This window comes from Sturnira hondurensis, unplaced genomic scaffold (assembly GCF_014824575.4).
Source record: "Sturnira hondurensis isolate 20B ecotype Veracruz unplaced genomic scaffold, ASM1482457v3 Scaffold0024400, whole genome shotgun sequence".
NCBI lineage: Eukaryota > Metazoa > Chordata > Mammalia > Chiroptera > Phyllostomidae > Sturnira > Sturnira hondurensis.
In genome coordinates, this window is record NW_028097031.1 from 5,295,852 (window position 1) to 5,320,377 (window position 24,526).

General features: G+C 59.9%; 1 protein-coding gene across 1 annotated transcript in view; it reads left to right on the top strand.

Annotated features, from left to right (window-relative positions):
* The window catches only part of IL31RA (interleukin 31 receptor A), a 38,478-nt gene extending 18,663 nt beyond the window's left edge, over positions 1–19,815 (top strand). Inside the window, exons 5-15 of the mRNA XM_037038479.1 lie at positions 533–672; positions 4,747–4,909; positions 8,141–8,220; positions 10,111–10,333; positions 12,574–12,756; positions 13,558–13,656; positions 14,428–14,574; positions 16,024–16,164; positions 16,935–17,028; positions 18,093–18,174; positions 19,311–19,815. Of these exons, the coding sequence (XP_036894374.1) occupies positions 533–672; positions 4,747–4,909; positions 8,141–8,220; positions 10,111–10,333; positions 12,574–12,756; positions 13,558–13,656; positions 14,428–14,574; positions 16,024–16,164; positions 16,935–17,028; positions 18,093–18,174; positions 19,311–19,751 (1,793 nt within the window). The 3' untranslated portion in view covers positions 19,752–19,815. The remainder of the gene's footprint in view (positions 1–532; positions 673–4,746; positions 4,910–8,140; positions 8,221–10,110; positions 10,334–12,573; positions 12,757–13,557; positions 13,657–14,427; positions 14,575–16,023; positions 16,165–16,934; positions 17,029–18,092; positions 18,175–19,310) is intronic.
* The last annotated feature ends 4,711 nt before the right edge of the window (positions 19,816–24,526 follow it).

Genomic DNA, 24,526 nt, shown 5'->3' on the forward strand with positions numbered 1-24,526 from the left:
GCATTATGAGTAATTTAAACTTTTTCTTTGTTCTTTTCCATGTTTAAAATTCTTTTGAATGCACATATGGTACTTCTAGAACCAGAAACAATATACATCTTTTCAAAGGGAGAGATTTGGGGGTGAAAATGTTTGCCGTGTTCAGAGGCCAGGACGGGCCATTTTCTTCAGGGCAAGCCTCTTTGGCGGAGGGGCGGGGGGTGGGGGCACGAGGGCAAGGAGAGAGACAGGGCAGGGGGAGGGGAGCAAACACCCATTTTCTGGTCGATGGCCTTTTTTTCTGACCTCCACCCTGACCTACATGCCCCACCCAAGCAGTAAATGTCCCCCCTGGATAGTCGGGGTTTAGGGGTGGGGCTTGGAGCGCTTTGTCAGCACCACCTCTGTGACGCATCTGGGTACAGCCCATTGCACAACGGGCACCGCCATTTCTTTCCCAGGTTTTTTGTTTCTCATTTCAGTTTTGGGCGGATGTTTTTGGTACTTCCTGATCTTATCGCTAATACAAGAACTCAATGGTTTTTACTTTCAGTAAAAGTCGAACCGCCTGTGATTTCCAGCGTGAAGCCACTGCCGGGCGTCAAGCGGATGCTTCACATACGGTGGGCGAAGCCTGTCTCATCGGCCCTCAATTACACACTTCGATTCAGAGCCAACGAGAGTGACCCCTGGGTAAGCGCCCCTGCGACACATTTCCGCCAGAGGGCCAGGAGGAGGGGACTGTCCACAGCTTCTGCTGGCCTGTTTCCATTCTCCACACTGAAAGCAGACATGGAGAATGATGGAACCCTTCCTGGCCCTCACCCGCATGGCCGCATAGCCCGGGGGTGTTCGACTGTCCTTGCTCGCTGCGCGGGGAGCCCGGCGTGGAGTGGGACTGAAGGGTGAGAATGCTGCTTTGCCGTCCACCCCGGTTCCAGCCCAGCTGTCTCCTCCACTGCCAGCGATTCCAGGGCTTGGTTCTTTCCTTTTTTATTTTTCCAACCTTTTATGACATCATGATGTATGATGCACATTTAGAAAAGTGAACAAAAGATAAATGTTGCATTGAACAATTTGTTATTGTCCGCTTAATGATATAAGTTCCCTTTATTATTACTAGCTCCCCTGAGAGCTAGCAGTTACCATGATTTCTGTGGTAATTATACTTTGCTTTTTACTCTGGTGTGAGGCCTGTAGCCCTGAGCAGTGTAGTTTGGTCATTATGTCAATGGAACCCATACACTTTGCACTTTGTCTCTCTCTCTCTTTTTCACTCTTGTTCAAGTATCGTTGTCCCCATTTTCCCCCAACCCCACCCCGCCCGCCCCACCCTCCCATCCTGTATCCTACCCCCCTTGACTTTGTCCATGTGTCGTTTACACATGTTCCTTGATGACCCTTCCCCTTCTTTCCCCCATTATCCCCTCCCCTCTGGTTACTGTCAGTTTGTTCTTTATTTCAATGTCTCTGGTTGTATTTTGTTTGCTTGTATGTTTTGTTGATCCGGTTCCACTTACAGGTGAGATCACATGGTATTTGTCTTTTATTGCCTGGCTTATTTCACTTAGCATGATGCTCTCCAGTTCCATCCATACTGTCACAAAGGGTAGGAGTTCCTCCTTTTTTCTGCTGCATAGTACTCCATTGTGTAAATGTACTGTAGTTTTTTGATCCACTCTTTTGCTGATGGGGACTTAGGCCGTTTCCAACTCTTGGCTATTATAAATTGTGCTGCTATGAGCACTGGAGTGCATAGGTTCTTTTGCATTGGTGTTTCAGGATCCTTAGGATATAATCCCAGCAGTGGAATGCTGGGTCCAAAGGCAGTCCCATTTTTAGTTTTCTGAGGAAAGTGCGTACTGTTTTCCACAGTGGCTGCACCGGTCTGCATTCCCACCAACAGTGCACTAGGGTCCCCTTTTCTCCACATCCTCTCCAACACTTATTGTTTGTTGATCTGTTTATGATGGCCATTCTGACCGGTGTGAAGTGGTATCTCATTGTGGTTTTAATTTGCATCTCTCTGGTGGCTAGTGATGCTGAGCATCTTTTCATGTGTCTCTGGGCCTTCTGTCTGTCCTCCTTGGAGAAGTGTCTGTGCTTTTAAGATTCATTCACATCATGTGAGGCCAGAGCCCACACTTTTCCTTGCTGTGTAGTACTCCATGGTACGAGCACAGCAGACCTGCGGCTTTAATGTGCATGCACCTGGCTGGTGACGGGGCGGCGCACCTTCCCGTGGTTTGGTGGCTGTTTGGAACCCTCCTCTGTGAGTTGTTTTTTAAGCCTATTGCCCCTTTTTTCTGTCAGACCACCTGATTTTTTTTACCGGCTTGTAGGATTCCTTGCATGTTCTGTTATGAGTCTTCTATCTGCTGGGTGAGTGTCGCCGACGTCTCTCCCCCCGTGGCCTGGCTTCGTTCTCTCTGTGGTGATGTCGGGCGAATGGAACTTCATTTTAATACTGCTGAACTTTATCAATCCTTGCCTTTAGAATGAATGCTTTTTGTTCTGTAAGAAACATTGCTTACCTCAGAGGTCAGGAGAGACCTTTGTGTGCCCATGGGCACAGGCTGAAACCACAGCACGTCTTCGGGGCCATACTATGCCATCAGCTCCTACCTGCTAGTCGGGGACACCAGTTAAATCTTTAAAACTCGCCCCCCACACACAAGACTTACCAATAGATTTTTACTTCCTTGTAACTTGTTTGTTTTAACCTGAGCGCAGGCATTTTATTCACTCCCTTTGGATTTCTTCCTGTCGCTCTGGCCCATCATTGTAGACGGTTGAGAATCTTCATTCTATCCCCCAAACTTAGTTGCTTTCTAACTTTTCAATAAAACTTACCGTCAGCGTTTTACTCTCTAACTTCCAGTGCCCTCAGCTTTGCTAACCCTTCCTTCCACACCCAATTCAATCATCAGTAACAACATCGACCCCCCCACCCCCACCGCCCCACCCGAGCCCGGCGGTGGCCCAGCAGGGACCATGGGAGGCCTTGGCGTCCCTGCTGCCTGCGGAGTGTGCTCAGGTCCCCTGGCCCCTTTGACTGTGCCCTGTCATCACCACCCCAGTCAGACGCCTCTTCTTTTGTCTGGTTCGTGAAGCTGCCACTCGGCTTCTTCCCGCGGGAGGACTGTGGGCCCTCTGTCCGCGGCATCTGCTCCCAGTCCCAACTATTTCGGAAAAGGAGCTGTTTCACTTCAAGGTTTAGGTTGAAGCCCTCCTGTTTGGAAGGCCAGTGGACCCTGGGTGGAAGGCCAGAGTGCAAGGGGGGCCCTGGGGGCACGTGCCTGGGGGGCCCCGGCAGCCTTCTCCCTGAGTCCTGCTGAGCATGCCCGGCAGGAAGCCTGAACCCAGGACACAGGGACTAGGAATGAGTAGGAAACATCCAAAAGATTTGAAAAACTAGTATCATCTGTTTCAAAAGGCAGGAAAAACGAGAGAGGCCTTTACTTGACTTCCTTGCACATGGATTACTATTGTTTCCATTTTTACTACTCACCTGTGGACAGCCTTCTGCAAAGATCTGTCTGCCTCCGGCCGAGCCCCCAACTGCCGGCCCCTAGGGACACTCCTGCCCAGAGACAATGGCTTGTCCCAAATCTGTTGTGAGGTTGTTTCCAGCAACCCCGTCCTGGCCCTGCAGCATTTCAGGGGCGGTTGACAGAGATGCCCTGGGTACCTGGGGCTCAGCAGCGACCCTGCCCCGCAGCTGGTCCTGCGTCCTGGCAACGCCAGGTCCTGGGGTGGCAAGGCCAGTGGGCTCCCACTGGAGCTGGGTGCCAAGCTTGTCACCACAGACACCCTCCTGTGCTGCCTGGTGACAGGCCCAGGACCTGCGTGCAGTTCCGTGCTGGTTCCCGGCGGCAACACCCACACCAGGACTGGCAGGCCTACGGGCCCTGCGGGGTCAGGCGGCTCGTGCACACGCTCCCACACGGACTGCCTGCTGGTGCTGTTCTGGTTTGTTAGTCAGCGGGAGTCAAAGTGAACCCACAATTACAAGTGCCGTCGCAGCCACACGGCCACCGCAGAAGCGAGCGGCCGGGCCTTTGTTTCTGTCGTGGTTTCCACAAGAGACGTCAGAGGTCAGAGGAAGTGGCAGGCTCGCCTTCCTCCCGAGGATGCTCCAGAACAGAGCGCTTCGTGCACTGCTCTCCCCCGGGGAGCGTCGCAGGGAGTGGAGCATCCAGGCTGCGGCATTGTGGGCAGCTTCCTGGTCACCCAAGGACCGGTCCTTGGGCAGGGAGGCTCGGGGACGAGGTGGCGTCTAGGGCTGTGGAAGCAGGGGCTCCGATCTGCTCCTGCCAATGACAACGCTTAGGCCGCCCAGGGACCCTCCGCTTCTCCAGGTGTTGTCCAGATGTGAGGTTGAACTCGGTGCCCCTGAGGGGACCTGCTGTCCCCTGGGGCCTCATCTGTAGGTGCTGGAGTCACTGCCAGAGTTGGAGCTGAGGCCCAGGTGGCTGGGGGCCCCAGGGCTCCACCTCACCTCTTCCAGAAGCTCAGGCCAGCGTGCTCATGCCAGCTCAGAGGCCGGCTTCTCTGCCTCAAGAGCTTAGAGGTGGGAAGTGGCAGGGAGTGGCTTTTGGGTCCCTGAGGATGTGTGGAGGTTTATTTATGAAAACTATACACTGAAAAGTCTGAAATACAGTGCCACTGGCTCTGAAAAGGTAAGAGGGGCTTGGGGAGTGAGGAGGAAAATGGAAAGATTCCTGGTGGTTTCCCATCCGGCTCAGCGTTCTCTGTGCCTTGCAGATGGAAGTCAGCTTCGAGAGGGAGATGGACGGAGACCAAGCCTACAACCTCACAGGGCTGCAGGCGTTTGCGGTCTATGCCATAGCTCTGCGGTGTGCAGCTCGGAAGTCCAAGTTCTGGAGTGGCTGGAGCCAAGAGAAAATGGGAATGACCGAGGAGGAAGGCAAGTGGGGCCCTCGCAATCCCCGTCTGCTGGCGCTGGGTCGGGCGGCAGGGCCACCCTTTGTGGACCTTGCCAAGTGCGGTGCCTGGGAATTAGGAGCCCGGGGTCCTGGAGCCGGAGGGCCTGCACCTTCCCTCCCTGCAGGGCCCACCCCCGCCCACAGGTCAGCCAGCTGCCTCTGGCGGTGCCAGCTGTGGCAGCAGCTCTGTGTCCTGGAGTCAGAAGTTCAGACCCCATTTTTCATGCACTGGTAAAGGTCCTACTTACACTGCACATGAAGTGGTATCCTACCGAAGACCTCCTGTGATGCACTGAAGATATACACAGCAGAGCCTGGAGTCACCATGACGGGAAAAACGGTCTGATGGTCACAGGCTCTCAGAGGGCCAGGTTTTGCTGCTGGTCTTGGCGGGGCCCTCCTTCTAAAACATCGGGGTAAATGGCACGGCTCGCCGGGCTGCCAGGGACCCCCTGGGCCGCGCCTTCGGACAGGCCGGCCAGAGTTCAGCTCGCCTGCGGGGTGTCCACTGTTCTCAGCCCTGCTCCTCCCGGTCGCTGTCCCTGGCCCCCCGAGGTAACCTCCCGGTCCTTACCGCTCAGTGTCTTCTACGGGCTGTCCGCACTCTAGCCAGGGTCTGATGGCATGCTCACCGCCTGGAGTCGCCGCCAGCATTGCAGCTGCTGACGATCCTCGCCACGCGGCCGAGATTAAGCAGCCAAACAGTAGATGCTGCTGCACCCTTGGCTGGTTAAGCCCAGTCAACACTCACTGACCAGAGTCACCAGGAGGAAGCTTTTGCTTTTGTTGTTGTTCTTTTTTTTTTGAGGATCCCAGAAGAAATTAATGAAAACCCATCTGCCCCCAAGAAACCCTCGCTTCCCCTGTTCTCACTCAGAAACGACCTGTTCTGTGTTCACACTGACGTGCCAGTTGGCACAACGCGCCGAACACCTCTCCTAACGGTTGGAAACTCCTGGGCTGAAGCCCTGCGTCTTCTCTCTGGGATGATTCGGGTGTCCACCCACCTGTGAGCATGTCAGTACCTGCCACAGACACACCGGACACGTTCAAATCTGGCTTATTTCTTAGAAGCTCGTGAGCGAGGGCAGCTGCCTCCCTGCTCCGGGCTCAGACAACAGGCTGATGCGGTCGGGGTTCCCAGCTGCAGGGCTGTGGGGTCAAATGCGAAGCTGCCACGAAGTGGGACGTGGATGCGGCTGCGAAGTGGGACGTGGATGCGGCTGCGAAGTGGGACGTGGATGCGGCTGGCTGGGAGCGGGCGGCTCTCCTTGTCACGTGTCATCGGGGCACCAGCCGGTCTCAGGGGTGCGGCCCCCGCGGCTGTCCCTGAGGCAGTACAGCACCCAAGGGTCCCTGTGTCGCTCCCAACAACGGCTGCCTCGGAATCCATACAGTTTGGGGGGCAGATTTGGAAAATTTAATTGGGCTTTGTCACAAATACAGAAGTTTCACTTTTTCCTTTTTTTAAAAATATGCACATTTTAAAAATATAACTCTTTTTTTAAAGATTTTATTTATTTATCTTTAGAGGGGAAGGGAAGGAGAGAAGGAGAGAAATGTCAATGTACGGTTGCTTCTCGTGAGTCCCCTGCTGGGAACTGGCCTGCAACCCAGGCATGTGCCCTGACTGGGAATCGAACTGCGATCGTGTGGTTCGCAGGCCCGGGCTCAATCCACTGAGCTACACCAGCCAGGGCTTACTTTTTCCCTTTTTGATGAAACCTCAAATCTATTATTAACTCGTGGTTAGTGGAAAACTGGCCAGAACGCTTGGAGATCCACACAGGAGCAAGGCTGTTGATCTTGGGAAGCCCTTCCCCTTGAGTGCTCTCTGCAGGGAACGGCGGCCTCAGCACACGAGGGAAATACCCGATTAAATCCTCTCGTCGTCACGGCCTGCCTGTGGTTGACTCTATTTCTAACCCAGTGACTGGAGTGATTGACTTTTCGGTAACGGGTTCACATTTGCCTCTTTGGACGCGGCTTTCAGACGGATAGTGAGGACTGTGGCGGTGCCTCTCCATCCCCACGGCGCAGGCTGCTGGCCCGATGGCCCTTGGTCACGTCTCCTGCATGCGAGCTTATCTTTATCTGGGTTCGGTCTCTTCCTTTAAGACACTGTCACAGACGTCAAAGAGACGCTGAAAACGGTCTCTGCACCAACGTAGTTCAGGTCCGAGGCTGAGCCCATTCTCCGCAGACCAGATGGCACGATCTTCCGCTTGCGCTTCCCTGGAGAAAAGGCTCAGGCGCACCCTGAGGCCTCCACGGGAGCGCTGGCTCCTCAGGCCTCTCGCCTTCTGATGGCACCTTAAGACTCTGCTCCTCTCCTCCATCCAAAGCTCAGCGTTTCGAAATGTTAGGCGCAGAGCATTCAGCCAGGAGTTGCCAGGGCTTCACGTCTTGCCAAAACCGGCTTGAGACGAGACAGAGCCCAGAGACCAAGCGAAATGTGAATTCCTCTCTTTTTGCCAGTTTTACCCCTATGTGGTCAGAGTGTCAGACTCGAACACACCTGAACCGGGTTGTCTCTGGTGACCTTGCTCGCCGGAGGAATGCGGGGTCACGTGTGATATGTACCCTTGGGTCCAAACGTACTTCCTGGCTGCACGTGGTGGTGGCCTCGGGGGTGGCCTGCACCAGGAAGCGCTCGCCTCTGCGTGCAGATTTCTGTGTTTCGGTTTTGTGAGGCCCCAAGAAATATGCACCGTGACTCCTCTCTACGCTTCCTGCCAGGAAGACCGGCATCGAAGGCAGAGCTCAGAGGGGAGCAGCGTGGGCTGCTTCTCGGCTCCTTCCTTCTTTGATTCTTTCTTGCACTTGGTGGCAGTGAGAGGTGCAGTTCCGACCTTTGGGACGTAGGCCGGGCGTGACTTACATGTATTTCCCCGTCGGCTGTGTCTGGCGTTCCCAGCTTTCATGCGTGTAGATCAATGCCTCAGAGGACATGAACTGTCACGCATCGGTCCAGCTTTGGGCGAAGACTTCTATCACGACGGGGTCTGCTCTCCTTCCTCTCTAAGCGCACACCGTGTCAGCAGACCTGCGGGTGGTTGCTTTCTGTCCCGGCTGCATCCAGTCGTTCAGCCACGAGATTCAGACCTCGCTGGTCGGTGGGATGCTGGCCCTGCCGGACCCCATAGCAAACCCTGCCCAGCTGCCCAGGTCACGGTCACCGCCGTCTGAGAGCTTCCCTCTCATCCCTGCAGCTCCTCTCGGCCTGGACGTGTGGAGGATCCTCGGCCCAGCCCAGGGGGACGGACTTCGGCCTGTGACACTGCTGTGGAAGGTGACTGTGCTCTGGTCCTTTCTTACTTAAAGCCCCTGGTCTCTTATTCCTGGAGGAACTGTGAGTCTCGAACTTTGACCTCCTGAATTTCCTTCCCATGAGGCCCTGTGATGCCCAGTCTCACCTGGCTCCCCAGCTCACAAAGCCTGCAGGTGCCTTGAGCTGCCGTAGCCCCTGTGTCCTTCCATCCAAAGCACCGGCATGTGCGCAGGTGCCCGGTCAAGTGCAGGAGGCCCCTTGGCCGCTGCCGAGAGCCCCTGTGGGCTGGCCGGCTCTGGGGGCAATGGGAGGGTGCAGAGCCCATAGCCGATGGGGTGTCCTTGGGTCACTGCAGACGTGTGGCATGCATGTGCCTGCATGGTGGGGACACAGCAGCACAGAACAGGCTGAAGAGTCCTCTCGGGGCAGGGGGGTAGGCTGGGGAGTGAGCGGGGAGGAGAGTCAGGCAGGCAAGGCAGAGGCAAGGAAGGAGGAGAAGGGCTGAACGGAGGGGGAAGAGGAGACCAATCGGAAAGGAAAAGGGCAACCAGAGGAAGAATTCCAGCCAGGAAACAGGGAAGGTGGGGCAACTAAGAGGCACCCAGGGGCAGGGCAGGGGGTGCCAGGTCTCAGAGCCCGTCCCCAAGTCTCAGCGAGCACTGGTGCGCTCTTCCCGGCTGGCTAAGGTCCCGGCGAGTTCAGCGGGCCTTTGAGAATGGAGAAATTGCCCGGCTTTGCCAAACGACATTCAACCCCCACCGCTCTGGGGTCAGAGTCTCCTGCCTTCCCCTCCCCTCTTCCAGGACTGTGGGCTCCCTCGGAAGCAGAGGGACAGGAGTGCTCAGTCAGTGGTACCAGCCCCCCCACCCCGGGGGGAGGGGAAGCCAGCAGTGCACCCCCCAGGGTAGTCAGTCACCACGTGGGGGGGCAGGGGGGCCACCTGCTGCCCGTGCCTGGGGCTGCCCCTCCTTCCACCGCAGCAGGAGCCGCCCTGAGAATGAGAGCCACTGGGGAAAGGCGAGGCAGCGGCGAGGACCCCGCAGCTCTGCGACCACATGGGGGCTGAGTCGCAGGCTTTCAAGCAGGGAGCTTCATGGCCCAGGAATGCGTCTCGGCCCTGGTTCCGAGGGGGGAGGCACGCCTGGAGAGAAGGGCCCTCGGACTGGGCAGTTGTGTCGTGGGAGCCAGGAAAGAAGCCCCAGGTCGGGAGGGCAGCAGACGCAGGGACCCTGAAGTCCCGTCTGCCTCTGCAGGTGGTCATCCCACCCCCCCCCTGACTCCCCCCGCCTGGGTGTCATCAGAGCAGGAAGTTGTGCTGCTCCTCGGGAAAACCTCTGGTTGGTGGCCTCTGTTGTGGGGCTGACAGGAAGAGCTTGCCTTGGAGTCCCCGGGGTCACCTGAGGCTGAGAGGACCCCCTGCCTTAGCTGGGGGTGCTGGGGCACCTGGGCTGGGGAAGGGAGCCCACTTTGCAGAGCGGGGTGGGGATAAGAGGTGATTGCCCTGAGGACTCTCAGGGGACTCTCAGAGGACTCTCCAACCCTGAGCTCCCAGGCAAGGGGTGCCTCGGGGCCAGGACAGGCTTGGGGCTGGGTTAGCTGTTTAGTGATGGTCTCTGCCACGTGGGCTGGGGAGGAAGAGACAGCCGATGGTCAGTGGGGTGTCTTGCTTCCGCAGGCCCAGGTGCTCTCCTGGTCTGGCCTCATGGGGTCAGGCTTCTGTTAGTGTAGAGACCAAGGGCCCGTCCAGCAAATGCCCTTCAAGGTTCAATGTCACAGCATGGGCTGTGTGACTCGCCCCAGTTCAGCATCAAAGAGTTGACATCATCTCGCCCCTCCTCCACCCATTCAGCACCAGCTCAGGGCTTGTCTTTCTTTGTTTTTGGCCACAAACGTGGGTTCCTCTGTGTGCAGAAGGCAAGAGGAGCCCCGGCCCTGGAGAGGACACTCGGCTACCTCGTACGGTACTTTCCAGAAAACAGCACTCGCCTCGCAGAGACCATGAATACCACACACGAGCACCAGCGCCTGAAGCTGTACCTGGGCAGTGACACCTACCGGGTGTCTGTGATCCCCTACAATTCTATCGGAGAGGGTCCTGCGGCCACCCTGAGGGTTCCAGCCATCGCGGAAAAGCGTGAGTGCCACAAACACCCCTCCCTTTGCCGCCTGCCCCTGGAGGTGGCGGGGAGAGCCCCTCTCCTCTCATGGGTTGCTGTGTCTCTTGAGTCCCAGTGAAAACTGGGCGGAGGCTTTTCAGTTCTGTGGGAAGAGCAAAGCCTTCCTGTAGTCAATGAGCCGGTGAAGCAGCGTCCGGGGAACAGCCTCCACGAGAAACCAGCCCCCCGTGAGGCGTCGGGCAGCACTGCGAGCCCCGCGATCTCCGGGTGGCGGCCGAGTCTGTGTCGGTCTGAACGGCCGGGCCCCACAAAAGGGGCAGAGCCGCCGCTCCTTCGAAACCCGCCCCCGGTCCTGACCACGTCTGCGTCCCCGTCCCCTTGGCTCACGCCCTCTTCCTCCCTCCAACTGCAGGGTTCGGGGAAATGCCCTGCGCGCACACTTGCCCACCCTTGGCTCGCTACGCCCCTGTTAAATCGTGTCCGATGTTGCACTGTTCCTCGGCAAACTCACGTTTTAGGCCGTTTTAGAATAAAATCCCTCCTTTGATTCTCATTCAAGGCAGTGGGTCTCCCTGCTTTGTTCTGCTCTAGACCTCGACTAAAATTTGCTCAGTTCCCAAAGGGCTTCTCGTCTGTGCCCCCCGGCTCTGCAGGGGCCCACTGTGTGTCCGAAGTGTCACCGTGTCGTCGGTTATGATGGTTCTGGAGCAGGTGCAGGCAAACCGTAGCTTGTGGGCCAAACCTGGCCGACACCCGTTTCGTAAACCAAGTTTCACGGGCACAGCCGCGCCCTCCGGTTCGCCGTTGCCCGTGCCACCGTCGGTTCTGCGAGGACAGGGTTCGTAGCTGCGCCAGAGACCACGGCCTGTGAAACCTAAAGTGTTGACTCTTTGGCTCTGCGCACAGAAGGCTTGGGCACCTTGCCGACATACAGCGAGTGGTCCCCACTGGACCATTGTGTAATAAAGCGGCGTCAACTGGAGAATGGCCGCGGCAGCCGTTCCCAGTGCAGTAGTCAGTGGGAAACGTCGATGTGTCTTCGGGCCCCTCTGGGAAGAGGGTCCGGGACGGGGCTGGTGGCAGAGCCATCTGGCTGGTGCCTTTCCAGTGCTCAGAAATGGCCGTGTCACCACCCACCCCCGCCCCACCCAACCCGGGCGCTGGGCCCAGGCTTCCTGCTGCTGGGCCTTCTCAGATTTGTCGGGGGGCCATCCCCGCATCTTCCTCACCTGGGACTCCGTGTTCCCTTAGACACACGGGCCGCAGGTTCTGACCTGGAAGGCTCTGGTGGGGGCAGGAGAGGAGCGGGGAGGGGGCACGTCTGTGATCTTCTGAGCCCCCACTCCGCCTCCCCAAACCTGCAAATGAGACAGCTCTTTAATTCCGATTCCCTCTAAGATGCGGGTTTGAGGCTCCTTGCTGGAGGGGTCCCTGTGGCCTGTGTCCAGACCGGCGTTTTCCCNTTTGTCGGGGGGCCATCCCCGCATCTTCCTCACCTGGGACTCCGTGTTCCCTTAGACACACGGGCCGCAGGTTCTGACCTGGAAGGCTCTGGTGGGGGCAGGAGAGGAGCGGGGAGGGGGCACGTCTGTGATCTTCTGAGCCCCCACTCCGCCTCCCCAAACCTGCAAATGAGACAGCTCTTTAATTCCGATTCCCTCTAAGGTGCGGGTTTGAGGCTCCTTGCTGGAGGGGTCCCTGTGGCCTGTGTCCAGACCGGTGTTTTCCCCCCGGTGGGTGGGGGTGCCACTTACTTACCGGTTGACAACTAGACTTGTTGGTTGGGTACGCTTGTGTCTTTCTGGTACAGACAGATTTTACCGCCTGGGGACAGGCCTCTGTAGCCAGGTTGGGCAGGGCCAGTTGAGACACGTGAAATTTGAAGTCACCAGCTTGGTGTGATTTTTGGGCCACCACCTCCCAGCCCCACAATTGCTGGTGCCCCAAACCCTGCCTTTAGAGACCCCTTCTCTCCTCGGGCTTGTGTCACTGTGGCTTGCAGGGACACCTGTGGGAGGCCTGGCCTCTGGTCATCAACACGGCAGTGGGAATATGTTTGGGAGATAAGGAAGGGTGCAGAGGGCACTTAACCATCGAAGGTGGGGTGAGGAAAGGGGTGAAAATCCCCTGGGGTCTGCGGCAGAGGTCCTGAACCCCGACCTTCTTTGCGCCCCGGGCAGCGGCCAGATGCTGACATGGTGGGTGCGTCAGGAGGGGGTGCTGGGTGGCTGCAGAGTGTCCTCCTCTCTGCCTTCAGCGGTTCCGTGCATCCAGGCCGTGCAGACCCACCTCACCAAGGACCGGCTGGTGGTGACGTGGCAGAGCTCCGCCCCGGACGTGGACACGTGGACAGTGGAGTGGCTCCCAGATCTGGAATCCGCCCCCCTGCGCTGGGAGCCGGTGTCTCGGGCCAGGAACTGGACAATCCAGCGAGGTAGCCGTTGTGGTCCCACTGGCTCCTTTCGGGTGGGACCCCGCCCCATTTCCATCTGTTTTTAAGTCTTTAATGGGGGCTTCAGAGCTGTGATGTGGCTGGTGGCGTCGGGCAAGCCCGGGAAGCGCACACTTCTGGGCGTTTCCCAGCAGTGCTGGGCCAGAACACCGGGTGGCTGGCCAGGTCTCCGGCAGGTTTCTAGGTGGAAACGCCACCTCAGGACCTGCCATCCGAGAGCCCTCCCCAGGTGTCTCAACCACATGGATGACAGAGAGTGTGCGGCCCAGGGCCCCCCTTCTGTTCTGGCTGCCTGTTTCTGAGCCAGGGCCCTTCCCCAGGGGACGGACACAGCCACTCTTCCAGGGTGTCCCTGACCCTCAGAGGACACACGAGCGAGGCTTTACCCTCCCGAGCCCACTGGCCCGAATTTTTCCCCACACAACTGCACCTGCATGAACACTTGGACCCCGTGCTGGGAGGCAGGTGGGCAGAACTAGACCGCACGGCATCTGCGCACACGGGGTGGTGTGCTGTGGACCGTCCCCAAGTCACTCAGCAAAACCCACGGCGGGAAGGGCTGGCCTCCCCCCTCCCCTTCCTGGGTGGCCCTGTCCTTTCATCAGAGTGTTGCAGGTCTCGTTTTGAGAATTAACTCAAAATACGAGGGCCGGAATGGACGTGGGAGGCCACCCAACCTGGCCTTATTTCTAGATGAGGAAACAGAGAGAGTGTCCGCCATAAGTCTCAGGTCATAACTCTTGGTCTCGCCACACTCTGCACTCGATGCTTCTCTCTCTCTCTCTCCAGTGAGGTTGCCTTTCTGGTGCTATAACATCTCGGTGCATCCGGTGCTGCAAGACCGAGTTGGCGAGCCATACTCTGCCCAGGTTTATTTCGAGCAAGACGGTAGGTGTGGCCCGGGTTCTGGGTAGTGGGGACAGGAAGCACCGGGCCCATTCAGCACGCAGCCAAGCCGCAAAGGCCCGCAGGCCGGGGCTCGTATGCCACACCTTCATCGCGGCGGCCCCGTGTGCGGGATGCCGCGGCGGCCGGGTTAGAGAGTCGCTGAATTTCAGAGCAGGGTGGACGTCAGACTTCGTCAGGTCCAAGCCCCTTGGTTCACAAATGGGAAACTGAGGCTCAGAGAGGTGAGGACTTGCCCGAAGTCCCAACGGGACTGAGGGCAGACTGCACTGTGAGCAGCAATGGTGTTCAGTTAGGGCTGAGTTAGGGACCCTGCAGAGTTCGTCATGAGTCGGAGACGTAACGGGTTGTTTTCAATTGCATAGCAATAAGCAAGGGTTTTCCTGGTGACGTTCTCAGACGTCATGTTCATCTTTCTGGAAGTTAACATCTTCCAGCTTCGACAGCGGAAGGTATATTGTCACTCAGGGTAGCCCGTGGAAACACACTCTTCGACTGCTTGGTAATCACGGGACGGGTGTGAATGAGAGAGCTGGGTGTCAGGGCAGAGCGAGGGGCCCACAGAGAGCCCCCCTTCGCTTCCTGTTCAAGACGGAGGACTCCAGCAACGATCTTCCCCGAGGAGCTGGCAGGGCAGCTCCCTCCTCGGGCCCCGCCCCCGACACCAACTCGGGCTGAGTGCCGGACAGGGCCCTGTGGGGAGGACCTGCTGTGCTTCCTTCCTGTTCATGGTCTGCCCCCCTGTCCTGTAAGCCCCATCAGCAGGTCCCGTGACCAAGGTGGAGAACATCGGCGTGAAGACAGTCACCGTCACATGGAAGGAGCTCCCCAAAAGTCAGAGAAACGGCTTCATCAGCAACTACACCATCTTCTGCCAAGCCGAGAATGGAGAGGGATTCTGTGAGTCTGCTCGTAGCCAAGCGGGAAAAACCCAGGACCCGAATAGAGGTGGTGGCCGGCCTGCCGTAGGGCCACACGGGGCTTTCGTCCCTCTGCGTCTGTGAGCCTCTCTGGAAAGGGGGTTGAGGACACTGCCTCCTGAGGCTTTTGGAGTCAGACGAGTGAACTGTCAGCACCGGGAAGTCCTGCAGGAACCGGAGGCGTCAGTATGATTTGCTGGTTGGGCCGGGGACACGTTCCCTCCCTGGGGCCTCCTGGCCGTTGTTCCAGACGGAACTTCCCTGGGCTGACGGGAGGGGCACAGACAGACCTCTAACCGAGTCTCCTGCTCTCCCTGCCCCGTCACACCTTTTTCTTGAACCCACGGTATCTGCTGACTCCCTCGTTTCTGGCCCAGGCTTAGATTTCCGTTCAGGCCGATTTTTGTTCCGATAAGACACTTCTAAAATGTACGGCGTTTCCGATCTACAGTGTGTGATCAGGGGCACTGAGTGCATCCCTGCCACTGAGCGCCTGTCACCCCTGCCGTGTCCTTCCCAAGTGGACACCTGTGCCTTCGCTGGTTGCTTCCTGTAGCTCTCTTACACAAAACCGCCCCCTGCCACACCTGGAGGCCTGCAGCACGAGGCCGTTCCTGTCCAGCTGCCTTTGCTTTTCCCAGTGTTTCCAGGAGGCGGTGCACGTCAGCGCCTCATTTCCTCTTACCCCGAACAGCGTTCGCCCTGTGGGCGGCCGGGCGGCCGGGCGGCCGCGACGTTCGGGTTGTTTCCGCCTCTTGGCCATGGCGGTCGATGCTGCCGTGAGCTTTCATGGGGGGTCTTGGTGGGTCCCTCTGCACACAAACGTCTGTGTGAGCCCCTGCGACCAACTCTGTGGAGTGCACAGCTCTGACAGCTGCCGTTCAGCCTACGGAACCACCGCTGACCTCTGTGCCTCGGCCGCCCCATTCTGCGGCGTGTGAGGCTGCCAATTTCTCCATGTGCTTGCCCACGCTTGTTACGTACTGTTTAAAGAACTGTCGCGGTTTCCTAGTGGGCATCGTACAACGTGCTGCCTCAGTGTGGGTTCGACGTGCACTTTCTCAGTAACAGTGGTACCGAGCATCTTTGCTTGCTGGCCGCCTGTAGGTTGTCTTTGGAGTCCTCTCTGTCTCCTTGCCCATTTTTAACCGGGTCACCTTTCAGTTCTCGAGTTCTAAGAGACCTTTTTACGTGTTCTCCCCTTCCCTACCAAATGCACCATCTGAGATAGGTTTTCCCGTCCTGCGGGTGGTCGTTTCCCTCCGACAGTGTCTTGGATGCACGAAAGTTTGCATTTTGGTGACGCCCAGTTTCACCTCTTTGCTCCTGTTACCATGTGTTTGGTGTCAGACCCCAGGAACCATTGCCCCAGGGGGACTGCGCAGTGGGGCTGGCTCCTGACGGTCTCATCTCTGATGCCTCCCTGCAGCACGCACAGTGGACCCCAGCACCCTGCGGTATGGCCTGGGGTCTCTGACGCGGGGGACACCCTACACTCTGCAGGTCATGGCCAGCACCCGGGCTGGCGGCACCAACGGCACCAGGGTGAACTTCAAGACGCTGTCGATCAGTGAGTGTTTCCTCCCAGCCCTGGCGGTCTCCTCGGCTTCTCGCAGAGGGTGAGGGGCGGTGTCCCCCAGAGTTGGGGAAAGCGAGCGGAAGGGCAGCGCTGAAGTGCCGGAGTCATCTGTTCCCGGGCTCCTCGCCTTCCTGGAGGGCGTGTGGGCGCAGAGGGCAGGGGGCGCAGGCGAGTCAAGGGCGAATCAGGAGAGATGGGGCATCTTGCTCCTTCCTCACAGAACCCAGCCCCACATCACCTCGAGGAGGAGGGTTTGGTTCGTGCCAAGGTCACTCTCGGCCCCAAGCCAGGCCGTCCCCAGATTCACAGTCACCCCTTCTGTGCGTCCAAGGTCACCACATGCTGGGCCTCGCAGGGAACGTCTTGGCTGGACCAGCACCACAGGCCCACGGGAAGGGACTCGACCTCATCATTTTTGGAGTTTTTAGAAGCAGAAATGTACACAATAATAATGTTCTACTCATCAGCTTTTACTTTAAAAATAGGAGACAAATTTTTTAAAATACTTTAATTACTTTTAGAGAAGGGAGGGAGAGAGAGAGGGAGAGAAACATCAACGTGTGGTCACCTCTCACACACCCCCTACTGGGGACCTGGCCCCCAACCCAGGCATGTGCCCTGACCGGGAATCGAACCAGCAACCCTTTGGTTCACAGGCCGGCACTCAGTTGACTGGGCCACACCAGCCAGGGATAACCTTGCTTTTGGGCAGGCCAGCAGGAGCCCCGCCCCTGTCCACACTGTCCCCCTCTTCCCCGCAGGTGTCCTTGAGGTCTGCCTCACCACTGCGCTGGTCGGCGGTGGGCTGCTCATCCTCACCGTCCTGACGGTGGCCTACGGCCTCAGAAGGCCCAAGTGAGCAGCGTGTGCCCTGGAGACCGGGGGTGGAGATGGGCGGGGAGGTTGGGGTGCAGGGAGGGCGCTCTGGCACGGCGGAGGCGTCCCTCTGTCCCCTGGTCCGCAGCTGCTGTGCCCCCGCACCTGCCCCACTGCTCACCAGCCGTGTGACTGGACAGCAGCACTGCCTACCCAGGGCCCTTTGGAGGCCGGAGTTGTGCCAGCCGCCCCTGAGGCTTTACCTGCTGTGCTGGGCGTCTGAGGCCAGAGATAGGGAGAGGGCTGTCCCCTCAGTGTCTAGAGGGCTCCCTGGGGGCAGCGGGAGGACTCAGGCAGGCAGAGCCTGGTGCAGGGAGCCCGTGGGCCGTGGAGTTAGGCGCCAGCAGGCCGTGAGCTCAGGCAGACCGCTCTGCTCTGGGGCAGTGCCGGGGCGGGGGGCGGGGGCCTGGTGCAGGGCGTTGTCTCTCGTGCCCCAGCCACTTGGGGGAGGGAAGCTTGCCTTCAGGGTTGTGCTTCTCTCCCCAGAGCACCGCTTGCTGCCCCGAGGTCGAGGGCTGCCCACCCAGCAGACTTCTGGGCAGAACTGCCCCCCGCTGGCTGTCTCTGCCCAGCAGCTGTGCTCAATTACGGGCACACTGGCGTCGACCTCGGCCGCTAAGCAGATTGTCACCCAGCACCCCCGGCACGCCTTCTCGGCACTTTGCATGTCTGGGGAGTCCCTCGGGAGTGCTGCTGCTGCCGCCGCCGCCGGGTGGGACCCTGCTTTGGGAATCCCCACACGGGGGGGGGGGGGGGGGGNGGGGGGGGGGGGGGGGGGGGGGGCGGCTCCAGAGGCTCAGTCCCGCCCGACCCAGGGCCCGGGTCTCGAAGCCATGGCCCTGGGAGGTCTGATGTCTGGGGCAGGGGCAGGGAAAGTCTGTGTGGGGACAGGGCTCTTCCCGCCACGTCTCCAAGGTCGCCCCATGCTGCCTGTTTCCCAGGTTGAGTCAGGAGCCAGGGAGCTGCCCCCTCGGGGCTTGGCCTGGGTGTCCGTGCAGAAAGCTCCTGGGACTCATGCCTGTTGGGCATCTTTCCTCCTCCAGCAGGTTGAAGCGCCTGTGTTGGCCGCAGGTCCCCAACCCCGCCCGGAGCAGCCTGGCCACCTGGCGCTGGGACGGCCTGCAGGTGAGCCGGTGCTCCCGACAGGCGGGTGGGCAGCCCTGCAGGGTGCAGCCCCGGGCACGGCTCACACAGGCTGGGCCGTCTGCGTGAGCAGGGCAGGGCCTACATGCCCTGCAGAGGGTGAGTGGGAGCAAGACGCTCGCCCTACCTGTGGGGCCTGGCCGTCCGATCGGGGAGCGAGAGGCCGGCTCTCTGAGGCCATTTGACAAACAGCCACGGTCACCGAGAGGCCCCCTGGAGACCTGAGGTGACGCTGATGTGCGCGGGTCCAGAGACAGGGAGGTGGCCCCAGACTCGTAAGGAGAAACCCTCTCTCTCTTTTTTTTTCAAAAATCTTGAAAACAGTTCTGAAAACTTTAAGGTTGAATTCCTTGCTTAAGTGAAAATAAGCCTAGTCACATGAGACTTTTAAATCATCACCATTGAAAGGTCATGTCCAGTGTCTCTTGGTGCAGGAATTTTTAATATTACTCTTGCTTCAACTCAGAAGTCCCTTTTTGAACATGGACATTCAAAAATTATTTTTACATCTATTTTAACTTTGGTTACTTGGGTTTCTATTTTCCTCTCTCTTTTATCAGCTTGATGTGACCCCACTTCCCTTCCTGCTCATTAAGAGTAGTTAAGTGAGCCAGTGACTCGCAGGCAGGGCTGGCCACCGTCGCAGCGACTCTGGCACCAGCTGCAGGTCTGGCCCCGAGCCAGCGCTCAGCTGTCCCGTGGGCCGCGCCGGGCTGGCTCTGCCGAGGCAAAGGTGATGAAGAAGATGCCGTCCCTGGCATGGGCCGCCTGGGGTTCCTGGCGGGCTGGCATGTCGCTGTGACTTTGGTCTTCCCAGCTCTAAGAGCTCTGTGACACTCTCGCCCCAGCTGGGCTTTGTGGGCGAAGGGCCGAGGGTCGGGGGGCCTCGAGGCCTCTGCAGGCAGCGCAGTCCAATGCACTGGGCTCCTTCTCAGACCTGGGCCACTCTTGCCAGGCTTCCTAGAAGGGCACATGCAGGGGATGCCTCCCCTCTGGTCTCAGGGGGCTGTTGGGGGGCTGGTCCCAGGCAGGGCCTTGGTGTCCCAAGCCTGATGGGCTTTCGGTTCCATTGTGCGTAGCCCCCCTTGACCCTCGGGGCGTCCCTCTCCCTCTTTCAGACGAAGCTGCCCCAGAAGGGGATTGACGACTCTGTGACGGCGGGAGACAGGATTCTAAAGCCATGTCCTGCCCCCAGTGACCTTATTGACAAGCTGGTGGTGAACTTTGGGAATTTTCTGGAAGACGTTTCCTCAGAGGAATCCGGAAAGGGTCGGGAAACCATTTTGGGAGGGGAAAACAATGAGTACGTGACTTCCCCCGCCAGGCCTTACTGTCCCTCCAGAAAGAGTTCTGGGGAGCCCCCCACGGTGACTGAGGTGGCACCCGGAAAGCCCCAGCACCGGCCGTCCCGGCAGCCGGGAGGCACCGGCCCAGGAGCGGAAGAGCTGCTACTGCCCTCCACACAGGATGCCGGGCCGGCCCGTGTGCCGGGGGACGGGCTGCCAAACCCCTACCTGAAGAACTCCGTGACAACCAGAGAGTTTCTTTCTCGTGTCTGAGACGCTGCCAGACCACGGCAGGCGAGAAATCTAGGTGCCGCAGGCTCGAGTTCCTCTGCGTCTCCGTGCCTAGTGCCTGCAGGGGGACAGCGTGGCTGGCGGGGGGAGCTTGCCCAGCCTTCCTGCCTGCCCCTGCCCCCTTCCCCCCATCGCAGGGCGTGTCTGCCACCCCCGGATGGCCAGGCCTGCACCAACACGACCCGCCCACATGTCACCAAGGAGAAGCTGTTTGTGTCCTTTGGCTCAGCTGCTTCTCACTCTCACGGAGGACAGTGGCCGGCGGACTCGCAGGGACAGCAGACCCTTAGGTGGATGCGTCTGGCCTTCCCAGGAGTTGGGCCGGGCTCATGGCCCCAGCTGGGGCTGCTCCCCAGACGGAGCCCCTGCATCGCCGGGGGCAGCCTGGCGGGAGGGAGTGTCTCCCTTCTGTCACCTGGGCCTCCTGAGGCTCCAGGCCCCCGCCCCCGATTTAGCCCCGAACCACCCCTGTTTGTTCTTCCACGTGGGGGCCGGAAGCAGATCCACCCTGATGGTGGACCAGTCCCTCCTCCCCCCATTTAGCCTTGAGCATCCTGCATGGCACCCCCACCTGCCCCTGGGGGCTCTTAGCCAGCACGCTCCTCGGGGTCCAGCAGTTCAGCTCTCCGGTTCCCCCCGCCCCTGCCCAGCGCTGGCCTCACTGCCATCTGTGTTGCAACCCCGCCTGGGACAGAAAGACACCCAACGCTTCAGTGGCTTTTGTCCTCGAACCTCCAGCTGACTCAGAGCCCAGGGTGCCCACAACAACCGGCTCCGGGGGCCTCTGCTCAAAGCAGCTGAGCAGCACAGGCACAGCGCTCGGCCCCGCAGCTGCCCCGCAGCAGGACCCCCCTCCCCGCCTTGGTCTCCACATAGCGAGGAGCTTGGGGCCGTCCCGGAGGGAGGGTGGCCTTGCACCTCAGTGTGAAGGCCCAGCTCAGCTGCCCTGACCGGGACTTAGGCCGGCACTGGGCCAGACTCTGACCACAGTGACGTCAGGTGACTTCCTGGCGCGTGGCCATGACTCCTCTGGCCAGTGCAGTGACCCCAAGTGCGTGCCAGCGGGTGTGAGGAGTCAGGCCCCTGCGGGCTGCGCAGAAGCACTGCTTTGCTTTCCCAGAACCGGGACTCACTCCTGCCCGGGGCCCTGACACTGAAGAACCTGCAGCCCAGGGCATGGCTCCTGACTGTTTGGGGCTCTGACCCTGTCCACTCCTGGACCGACACTGGGCGCAGAGGGTCCGTGGGACGGCAGTATTCGCCCCCTGTTTGGTGTCTGTCCCAGGCTGGTGTTGGGCACTTGTGGCCCCACCTGCTCTGCAGTGTCCCTGGCCACTTTCCTTAACCAGTGGCTGTGTCCTGACGAGGTGCATAGGCCAGCTGGGCCGCTGTCCCCAAGCTCTGTGCCTTCCTTCAGCCTCAGGTGCTGGCAGTGCCCCGCCCCGCCCTGCCCCCTTCTCCCCTGCTCACAGCCACCAGGGACAGGGCCTGGGGTGGGTGCTGCCCCGTGTCCCAGTGGCAGGAAGGGACCAAGCAGAGGGACACACCCCCTGTGGTGGGCTCTCTGCCTTGACACCCACTGCCACTGGGAACCGCCTGTCCCCCAGGGTCCTGGAAGGGCCCTCCTCACTCCACCTTTGGGTTTCGAACTTGCCGGAGGGGCAGTCTATGCCCACACTGTCCTCTCTTCCCTGTGGCCCCCTGCCCGCCTTCCCTGGGGGAACCTCCTCAAAGTGTGTAGCGGTGGGTGGGGAGGGCGTCCCCTCCCCCACCAGGTCCACCTGCCCCTGGATGAGGCTCTCAGAGCTAGAATCCAATGGTCTGATGGCGGGCCGACTGCGGGGGACCCAGTGGCAGCTGCTTGTGCGTTTCAGAGACCAAGCGGCTCCCTCTGCTCTTCCTCCCCGTCTCCCCGACTCCTGCCCACCCTGCCCAGCCCGCCCCACTCCCAGCCCCACCCCCGCCCCACTCCCATCCTGGTTTCTGCTGCCTCTTCCCTTCTCTCGTTCCTTTTCTTCCTGTTCCCCTCCCCACTTCCTATCAGCTTCCTCTGACCATTGTCCATATTTGCTGCCTTTGCAGAGGTGGGCAGGGGTTGGGAGCGCAGGGATCTGGGCGGCTTTGTCCCAGACCGATGGCAGGGGGCTTCCCTGGGGCCAGCGTTTCCAACAGGACAAAGGGCAGTTTTCCCAGGAGCTCTGGAAACTCGCCCGCGGCCTCAGCTGGCCACTCACAGCAGAGCCACAGGACTCCGTGGCTGCTGGTGACCTTCCAGTCCCTAGCCCAGCATCCTGGGCCACTCCTGTGGCCAGGCAGTCTCCCTGCATGTTCTCTGAACGTCGGAGACACCGAGAGGCCACAGCAGGACCCCCGGGTCTCAGCGAGGTCCTGGGAAGCTGGTAAAACCCCACATCCCAGGGTTCTGGGGGTCGCTGTGGCAGTGCTCGTCAGCCTCTCCCTTGTCCAACAACACAGAAGCCAGGCTGGCAGAAACAGGGGTGACAAACGAGAGGGTCAGGCCAGGTCCAGCCTCCTCACCGCGGCCACTCCCTGTGTGGGGGAAACCCGCTCTGCCTGGAGCCCCAGAAGGGACTCTGTCCCCCACCCCCAGCCGTCACAGTTTCCTGTCCCCACCACAGCCTTCCGACCCAGGGGGTGGGGGTGGGGGGTCTCTCGGCTTCTATCAGTAGTTCTCCATTGGGTGACTGCCCCCACCCCTGACATTTGGGGGGTGCTGCTGGCACCTAGTGGGTCAAAGCCCACCATCAGCCTGGAGCGCCCGGAACAGCCTGATAAGGAGGTGTCCACCCCGAGGGTCAACGTTCAGGGCCTCCAGCCGGCTTTGCAGGGCAGAGCACATTGCGCACCCTCCTCGCCCCAGGCAGCTGCTCTGGTTCCAAGGGCCGGAGGCTCCAGCAGGTCTGGCCCTTTCCCTGCCGAGAGTCCCCCTCCCTGCAGCCGGGGGTGTGGCCTGTCGACTGCGAGCCACTGGTGCCGCTGCCCCGAGGCCGGCACTGCTGACCCTGCTTCCAGGCTGGCCGTCCCCACCCATACTTTGTCTGAACTTTTGCCTTCGACCTTCCGACCTTTGGGACTCCGCCCATGGGCTTCATCTTGGGAGATTCAGCAGGGAGGGAGGCCCTGCATCCCCCACACCTGGAGGCAGGGCCCTGACGTCATCGGAAAGGGACAGCCTTTGGAAGGCTCTCTTATGAGGCTGTTTGTACCTGACCTTTCAAGCAATAAAGCCCCAGCACTGCTTTAATGCTTGTGGTTTAGTGTTTCACCTGCACGGGTGTTAAACCTAGACTTCAGAATGCAAAGTCTGACGACGTTAGAGGTCGGGAGAGCCCTGCTCCAGGTGACCAGGAATCGGACCCTGCTGGGCCCCGCAACCCCCTCTGCGGCCTTCCCCTCTCCTTCCTCAGGGCAGCATTTCCAAATTCCCTCCAGCCCCCCCAGTGCCCCCCCCAGTGCCCTCCCAGTGTACGCCCCCCCCACCCCGCTGCTCTTGCAAATAGCGCGGCGCCCACTTCACAGAGGACGTGCCCCCAGTTGCTGGCCCACCCCCTTTGGGAGGGACTTCGGGGACAGTTTCAGAGTTAGAGGTGGCCCAGCTCTCGCCCCCCGCCCCACCTGTCCTGCACTTGTCCCTTCCGCTTAGGGACCTGTTTGGGTCACTCCCCTGGACAAGGAGAGGGGACAGAGGGTGCACTGCGGTCCTTGCCTCCCCGGCTCCTCGGTCCCCACAGACGAGGGCAGAGGGAGCCGTGTGCACGAAGCAGCTTCCCCAGGGAGAGAGTGCATGGCTAGAACTTTCCAGAGGGATAGAAAGTAACCACTTCCGAGCAGACGATTGGGAACGGGGCAAAGACTTCAGACTGGCTGCCTATGTTCCCAAATCTACCTCCAGGGGCAGAGCTCAGCCTGAGGCCCCGGCAGAAGAAGCCGAGCTGTCTGCCTGCTAATCTGTGCGGAGGCGATCGTGGGGGGCTGTTTCGGTGTCTGGCTGAGGACACGCCTTGTCTGAGGCCAGGGTCTGTGGACCCAGGCAGGAGTCGAGCCCAGGCGGGGGCCCAGGTGTCCTCTCACCGCCGGTGGAGCCGCCTCGAGGACCCGGCCCAGCGGAGACCAGCCCAGCGTGCGGCGCTCTGGTCACGCTGCTCTGCGGGGACAGGCCCTGCCCCGTGGGGCGCCGAGGGCGAGGAGGGGCAGGCCAGGGCGCCCCAGGCTGACTGGCGGGGCGGCCAGGGCAGGCGGCCCCAGTGGGCCCAGTGCCCGAGGACTCTCTTCTCGGTTCAGAACTCTGGAGTTCACACGAAGTCCAGACAGGGCCAGGATCTGCTTCCGGGGCAGGCAGCCCAGTCGGTGGACAGCTGGGGGCTGGGGCCCAGGACCTGACCCGTGGACCCCTCAGGAAAACCCGCTGGCTTTGTCAGAGGTGGTTTCTTGTGAAAAAGGCTTTGCTCTGAGCCATTTCCCAGGAAGCAACCCACGGGGCAGGGAATGCCTCCAGCTGCCTTCCAAATTAATCATAAATACTTCAGATGCTAAGCTAAGTGTTTTTTCCTATGAGTCAGCTTGTAAGTCCCGCCCCCGCCCCCCCCCCCCCCCCCCCCCNCCCCCCCGCCCCCCCCCCCCCCCCCCCCCAGGACACGGCTTGTTGGCCAGCCGTGGAGAAAAATGTGATTCCGGGGAAAGTGCAGGCTGGCTCTGTGCTGACTTCCTGCTGACAGGATGACAGCCAGCAACTCCAG